The sequence below is a fragment of the Limulus polyphemus genome, unplaced genomic scaffold, assembly GCF_000517525.1.
Source record: "Limulus polyphemus unplaced genomic scaffold, Limulus_polyphemus-2.1.2 Scaffold6711, whole genome shotgun sequence".
Lineage (NCBI taxonomy): Eukaryota > Metazoa > Arthropoda > Merostomata > Xiphosura > Limulidae > Limulus > Limulus polyphemus.
The window spans coordinates 30,609-39,047 of NW_013672321.1; the positions used below are offsets into that span (position 1 = coordinate 30,609).

Genomic DNA, 8,439 nt, shown 5'->3' on the forward strand with positions numbered 1-8,439 from the left:
TTGACAAAACACTACAGTATTGCTTCATAAATCATTGTAGTTCCAGGATAATATTGTTATGCAACTCTAGCAAACAAATGTTTGTTTTTGTGATACCATAAAATGCTAAGTTTAACATTTAGTAGTTATTCTCTTTAATATTCGGTTTGCGTAATGGTTATTGGCAGAGATATGAATTGAAGGGTATAGGGTTTGAGGTACATATAAAAGTGACGTTTGGTTCTGTTTTTCTGTTCAAAGAGTGGAACACAGCCTTTGTGGTGACAGATACTGTTGCCTTCCTTCTGTTTAAAAAGTTGGGACAATCTTACATGAATCTTAGGGATTTCTGATCTAGCCATTTAGTCCATGTGAGCATAAGTGCCATTCTGGTTGAAAATTCAAAATTCCATTAAATCTGAACCCAAAAAGTTTTTGTAAGAAGAACTACCTTTGTGTTCTTACATTTAAGAATAGTTTGAGCTGCAAGTTTGTGGTTAGAGTTTTAAAAATGGTAACTTTTTTTCATCCTATAGGTCTCTCAGTTAGAAAAGGATATTCTTCCACTGTATACTAGCCTTAATGAGTCTGAGTTTGATAGCTGTTTAGATATAATTGTTTTAATATCTCAAACTATCATTGTTTTAATATAAATATAGGTTCTACATATTTTCATGGTGAATAATACAATTAGAAGTTTTATTATTACACATAAAATATTCACTAATTTGTCATTCAAATTCCTATTTTCAATGATATAACTAATATTTTGCTCTACATCATGCTAGGACTCAGTGAGTACAGCAAATATCAATGCAACAATAAAAAGTTATATACAAAATGACTTAGCATTTTCTATACATTTAATTAGGATCCATCAACGTTAATGATTCAATACATCTCACTGGATGAATAATAGCACTAACTTGTCAACAGCTGAATTTTCTGCCTTGCCTGGAACATCACCTTTCGAGCTCTTTCTTCCTTCTCTGCCATTTGGGCTTTCGAAGCTTCTTCATCTTGAGTCAGCTTCTGCAAATTAACAAGTTCTTTAATACTGCGTAATAATTTTAGTGCATTAATTACCAAAACTCTTGTGAAAAGTATACTTTTTTTGTGTATCTAATCAAACTAAGTTATTTAAGTATATAAGTCTTTATTTGGCAAATTATTAGTAAAAGTAAATAATAATATTTCATTACCTTCTGTAAATCACCTGTAAACTGATTCTTACACATACACAAAATGTTTAATTCGAAAGTTCTGTATCAGTTTCATTAATAAATGGTTATCGTTTGCAAGATTATGTTAGTTTCCGAATCGTTACAACTGTATCTGAATCCCTAAATTGTATGGATATTTGTGCCCAGATATATAGTATAGCTTGAGTTTTGTAATGATATCAGTTTAGTATGTGAAGAATACAGTACACACAAGAAACTATTCAACTATATATATATATATATATATATCTTAACTAATTAAATATAAATAATTTTATGGTTGTTTCAGTAAACTCAATAGAAAATCAATCAGAAATTATCAATTATGTATTCATGATACATTATTCTTATGGCAGAAAAACTATTGTTTGTATTAAATTTTGTACGGTGGAAGCTGTATTCTGGAATGACTACAAGGTGAAAAAAACTGACACACCACAGTTGGAGCTTTACCAAATACCAATACACGATATTTTTCACTGATCAAGGACAAACAAACACATCACTTTAAACATACATTTTAACGTACAACAGAAATAATTGTTTTCTCATACGTGTTTTTATATTAAGGTTAACCTTTCATGGTTGTGTAGGTCAAATAATATTACGGAAAGAAAAAGTTAGATCTGGAAAAGCTGTCCCACCAAGAGAAGAATAAATAGGATTTTCTAAACATACATCATAACAAAAACATTCCCTTGTTTTTATGTATCACAAACCATGGCCTGTGTTAGGCTTAGCTGTCAAAAGTATTAAATTGTATGCTCAGAAATTAATTTTTTTATTTTTCACTATAATCAATTAACATTTGTTAGAGAAAATGAAACAAAATAGTGCGATAAATAAATTTGTATAAACTTATTTGCAGGGTTGTAGGTAATATTTGTGAAGATTATTCTTGAACAAGGCTATACCACTTCTGTAATTCTTTCTACATAAACACTAATTTAACAATCTCTTCTTGTTTAGTGAAAGGCATTAGCTTCAGGCAGAGGAATGATTTTTTCAACAAGTAAGTAGAAAATGTTATCCTGAACCAACATAATTATATTCAGATATACTTGCGACTATGGTAACGACAAAAAGATCAGTCCCTAACTCTACATCTGTCTTCCACCACTGATGGCCCTGGGTATAGTCTATTGTACAGTTTCTATTCGGAGCCTTTTTCCCAATACGAGATAAATGTTACCTTTGTTTTTATGATTTCAACAGCCCATCAACTATGTGCAGATGAAAAGCACAAATTTCCATTTGTATCCTGCATCGAGAGGAAGAGTAACTAGGGTGTTCACTACCCTACATCCTGAATGAACTGTATGTAATTAACACCTAATCTTCATACAGATGGTACAGTTCCTCTTTGTACAGTTAATCCAAGTTCACCGTCACATTTCAATAGCCTGTACATCATGTCATATATTGCTCATCTTGCATTTTACAGTTTGTTCAAAGATGTCATCTAAGAAACATTCATGAGCATCATTTATACTTGTAAACTTTGCAGAATAATTCAATTTTAGCCAACTTGCAAATCACCACACTTCAACAAGATCAAGAGCTTTAAACTATATAGAAATAAGTCACAGGGATGGCCAAAAACAAGATAATTAAATATACAAAATGTAACGCAGATCTCAAACAGCCCTTTGTTATGTGAAGAGTACGTGCGACGTTGCTTATGGCGTGTGATGTAATGACGAGTTAGTGCTCTCACATGTAGCTTTCATTATTATCAACACTGTGCTGTATGCTTCGTGTTAAGCAGCTTTATATGGGTTCTTTATCCAAGACTGCTGCACAAACAGCATTTTCTTAACTTATATACCCAAACCTAATTTAACATGAACTAAACACAGTTAAAATCTGGACGATAAATACTCTCCTACTTACACAACAAGACAGTTAAGCCTATGCAATTTTAGCACGGAAGACAGACTCTAAGGTACTCCCATCACATGTACATACTTATTATATCTTAGGTTCAGCCATTCTTTAATTACTAATTTCACTCTACACCATGTCAAATGTGATGAATTAAACATTCTTAAGAAAAATATTTTTTTTTTTACACAAACCTCCTTTAATCCATCAATTTCCTGTTTCAAACTGTTCTTCTCTTCCTTAAATTGTTGCTCGAGAGTTTCACGAACTTTTTGACAAGCTTGTTCTCGGGAAGCTTCAGCTGCTTCTTTACTGATAAAATTTTCAGGTGGGTTTTCAGAAACTTTAGCGAGGAGTTCATCATATTGAACTTTGAGTTCGTTGAACTGAGTTTTGTACTTTCTAGCAATCTTCTTTACCTGTAAATGTAATTTTAAAATATTAATCAAATGTTTTAACTATTTCTGCATCCACAAAACTACATTTGATGTAACATGAATTTAACATTTTTTTTTAAACTCAAAGTTTTCACACATTTTTAAAATATTCTTGGATTGTTTTCTGATAAAAAGAAACTTAACTTAAAAACCTTTCTTTTTACAATGAACCCAATGTATATATATAGTTTTTGAAACAGCTACTGGCAAGATAGTAGATTTATCTTACTGAGATGACATTAACTTAGATAATGCAACCAAATCATTACTCAGTGGAAAAACTAATTTTGCAATTCCAACCAGACTAGATGACAACACAGAAATAAACATTTTATCATCATTACAACAAACTTTCCACAAAATAAAACAAAGAGAGAAACAGTCTTTAAAAAATCAGAGTGGAAGCAGTAGAGATTCATCAGAACAACGAAAAGAACATCATACTTCCAAACTCAACTTTTGATCATCCTAAAACATCAACAGTGAAAGGACAGACGATGAGTACAAAAAACAGCTATGGTGAAGTAAGAGTAACGGTAGTCTTGGCTCTAATGTTTATGTATATATTTGAACTTAAAACACTTAACTCTTGGTAAACAGGAGGAAATATAGGCCCATCAATCTGGTACAGATTCCTAGATGACGTACTTGGAGTGTGGAACACTAATTTAAAGTCTCTAATTAGTTTCAAAAGCATTATTGAATACTGTTTATCCATTCGTAAGAGATACACTTACTTAAGTCATAACAGGTAAAAATATAGATACCATCATTCATGTTAAGGATGGGGAAATTGTTACTGAAATTTTTTGTTTGTATTTCCACTCACACCATTTTCCTGGTTACCTACATTGGACTGATAAAAATTGTAATAATGATCAAGTATGGAAGGACACTATGGAAAATTTGCTGACCCATTTAAGGAACTTATGCTAAACATAGTAAGAAATTCTGATAGAGAAAAAGAAAACAGACATGTTCCCTTGAACCATATAAATAAAAAAAATACCGTATACAAGTGATAATATCAGCACATTTAACCAAAGAGAATAATTAGAACATTAAAGTTATCTATTAAAAAACCAGGCATATCCCTTAAATTATTAATAACAAGTTCAGCATACAAGTAAGAATTACAATGTTAAAAAACAACAGCAAAGTCACTAAACATAGACGACACGATCGGTGCCATTGTGAGAATGTTGTTTATAAAGTTAAAATGGCAGATGTTCTAGTAATTATATAGGAGAAACTTGGTAAATTATATATGATTGAATATCAGAACACCTACACAACATTCAAGCATATAAGATTTTATCACAATCTCATCTAAATGTCATAGTTCGTTTTGAATAGAAGATTAAAGAATTCATTTTAATCAAGAAAAATAAACCTAATATGAACAAATAAAAAACATTGGTCTACAACGTAGAGATGTCAATGTAATTCTTAAGATTTTAATACGTTTGAACTTTAATGAAATCTTTATGTACTTTTATAATGGTTAAAATATATATTTCAATTTTGTTTTGTGCATGTATTGATATAATAGGATGAAATAATACTTACAGATAAGAATAAAGATGTATTTTACTTACATAACATATACTAATCAAAATCCTATGACTTTAATATTTCACAATCTTTTAATGTTCTTATTTATACTTTTATCATGTTTACAAAAGTTCCATCTTTTTTTGTCAATTTTCAAACTGAAGGTTTGTTTTCCTTATGTTTAAATTTATAAAACCATTTTCTTCCAGATGGAGTTGGTATTATCTTAAATAAGGTTTATTTTGTTGGTTGTTTATGTAAGCTGAACGTTGCACGTGATGTCTCACTGTTAGAGACAAAACGTTGTACCCAAAACAATTATCTCACAACAGCTGTATCAAAAAACTTATAAAGAAAAAATCTTATTTTAAAATAAATTATTAACATACTAATTTATTACAATTAAGCTATTAACTCTCTCGCTACAGGCTCGGTCAAATCGACTGAGTTCATGACCCCATATTAATCTTTACAGTTTCCATACTAATAGCTTCTAATATGTTTTGTGTATCATTCAGTAAATCAGGACTTTTAAAGAAGAATCTTTACTAATAATTCTTCCATGAATATGTGGAGTCAAGGTGACTTCCATATTAAAATTAAGATGAATAAATGGGCTGCCACTGTTAGGTTGATTTTATCTTAACTCTCCATCTATGGGCTTAGTTGATTCAACCTAAAAAAGTGGCACCAAATTGACCTGTAGAGTTTCCATACTGTAACTTCTAATGTGTTTTGTGCATCTTAACAAATTTCACAAGCATTAAGAGTCATTTGAAGACAAAAAAATCATAATTTTTAATAAAGTATTTTTACTACAAATTTCTCCATGAATGTATGGAGTCAAAGTGATGACCACTATGAGTTTATTTCCATATTAAAATTAAAAATACTTTTCTAAATATTAAAAAACTTAATTTTCATTTGCATAATCTCTAAAACTTCCTTAATATATTTCAAACATTTTTTTCAGTAAAAATTAATATTTTATGTTATTTTCTCTATCCTAAATTGACTGACCTTGTAACCACCGAAAAAGAAAATCTAAATAAATATAAATTACTCTTTTATTCATTTTAGAATTATTTCAAATTGTAACATGAAACTATATGTGTTTATCCTAAATAGCATTAAGCTCATAACAGTATACATCTGTTTATACTTAAATTTTATTGCTCTTTGAACCACATCTAACTGATATTCCCACCATAAAATTTGTAAATCACTTGTTAAATGTGGAGCTCACATTACCCTATCAAATTACATAATGCACAAGCTACTTGTGAGTTGCTCGTCTGCATACATTTATTATCATTATTTATTTTACCTAATCTAACCTGAAAGGTTTCTAATTTTTACATTTTAGTTACTTTTATAATAATAAATAAAGAATACACATGAAAAACAAGAAACAATGTACTTATCTGGGTCTTTTGTTTTTCTGTTGACCGTCGATAACACTTAACCCTACTTTTTATACAAATGGTACTACTGCACTAAATAATTCTTTATTTAATTAAATAATGCAACAAATAATACAGAATAATAACATGCAAAAAACTGAGAATGTCCCACAATTACCATAATGTTTCTGGTTTTCTTTACCACAAGAGCTGTTAAAAATTCAGCTAAGCTTGTTGATGCGTTTCCCATGAGAACAAAGTTTTAAGTAGAAGTGAAAAAGGAAATTTTCTGTACAGTTAACAATGTAATATAATAATTCATTTGACAGATTAAAACCTTGGCTTTCTATTGGTTATAAATAATATAGTATTAAACATCAGAGAGAACTACTGACAATTTGTGAAAGAGAGGATATAACAGGGGGGTGTGGCAAGAGATATCTGATGGCTCTGTAACCAAATAAGATGAAGGCTATAAAGATTATGCTTTGTCTGAGCAGTGACAACATTATAATGAGTAGTTTATATTTAATTTTGTACTTCTTGGAGAGATAGTAAATAAATTAAAGAGGAGATGCCTGGAGAGAATGTCACAATTCTCATACTAGGTAAAATTCAGGAATATTGCCATATAAAATTAAGAACTTAAGACTACATACAATTAAAATTTGGATTATTAGCTATGTTTTTATGCCAAATTTATTGGTATACCATAATAAAAAAAAAGTAGTTTAATTAGTCTTTGAATGTAACTCGTTAAAACCGTGCGACTTGTACAGAAAAAGATGCCTGTAGCGAAAGTGTTAACCACTAGCTCAAACAACAAAATATTATAAAAACTTCAAACAAATAATACTCACATCAAATATAGTTTTCTTCTGCTCTGAACTTTGATTGACTAATGTTTGTAGTTCCTGGCGTGTCTTCACCACCTCTGTCTTCTTCGTCTCAGCTTCAGACCTGGCATTCTGAAGCTCCTTCTGCAAAGATGCTATAGAACTGTTGAGACGATTAATTTCCATTTTCTGTCTGTTAACATCTTCCGTGATGCTGCCAAGTTTTGTCTTCATAGATTCATTTTCAGAACTAATTCAGTAATAAAAAAATGTACATTTTAACTCATTAAGATGCAGCCTATTTGAACACATCACTAAAATGAGGTTTAGTTTACTGCCTACTAGTGTTTTAGATTTAGCTTAGTATTAAAATAATGACAAGTTAGGCTTAGTTTAATAATACTATCACAACACCTTAATAAAACTATTAACATATTTAGGTTTTTCCTGGTTACAATAATTTTAATAACTTCTCATGGCCAAAGAGTTACATTTCAGAATTCTGGTGGAATTACCGGCTTTCATCTCATGATTACATTACAATACTAGCTATCAACCCAGAGCTGTACTACAGTAGAATATATTTCAACTAAGTGTGGGACTATATTATATACTAGGTTTCACTTCAGGGTTACCCTACTGCAGTGGTCGCCAATTATTTTCTACACTGGATCATTTCAAATGGTAATCATAAAGCCAAGGGCTGGTATTGATCATGGTGTGGGCAACAAATCAGGCTTTCAAGAGAGTGATGTGGCCTGGGCTACCTACTGAAGACCAGCATATTACACTTTCAAAAGTCACAACTCAGGATCACAATAAAGCTTTATGTTTCACTTCTGGTTTTATAAAGGAGTAAGCTAAGGTATTTCAAATAATTCATGACCATTCAACTGCTACAGTCAGTATAAGAAACGTAAGTGATTCTTACATCCGTTACTACCTCACCTTAACCTTTTCATCTCTTCTGGGCCTATTTCTTGAGATTTTTCTAAAAGCTGGTTTGTCCGTGTCTGCCATCTTTTAATCTCTTCTCGTAAAGCAAAATTCTCAGTAGTCAGATCATCGACTTGAGAGTTAAGGTCTCTGTTCTTGGACTGGGTTAGGTTCTTCAAGTATATAA

General features: G+C 30.7%; 1 protein-coding gene across 1 annotated transcript in view; it reads right to left on the bottom strand.

Moving 5' to 3' along the window:
• The window catches only part of LOC106474004 (nucleoprotein TPR-like), a gene marked incomplete at its 3' end in the record, with an annotated part of 47,924 nt that overhangs the window by 30,361 nt on the left and 9,124 nt on the right, over nucleotides 1-8,439 (bottom strand). Inside the window, exons 9-12 of the mRNA XM_022402384.1 lie at nucleotides 8,265-8,425; nucleotides 7,341-7,566; nucleotides 3,281-3,505; nucleotides 906-1,011 (exon numbers count right to left, since the gene is read on the bottom strand). Of these exons, the coding sequence (XP_022258092.1) occupies nucleotides 906-1,011; nucleotides 3,281-3,505; nucleotides 7,341-7,566; nucleotides 8,265-8,425 (718 nt within the window). The remainder of the gene's footprint in view (nucleotides 1-905; nucleotides 1,012-3,280; nucleotides 3,506-7,340; nucleotides 7,567-8,264; nucleotides 8,426-8,439) is intronic.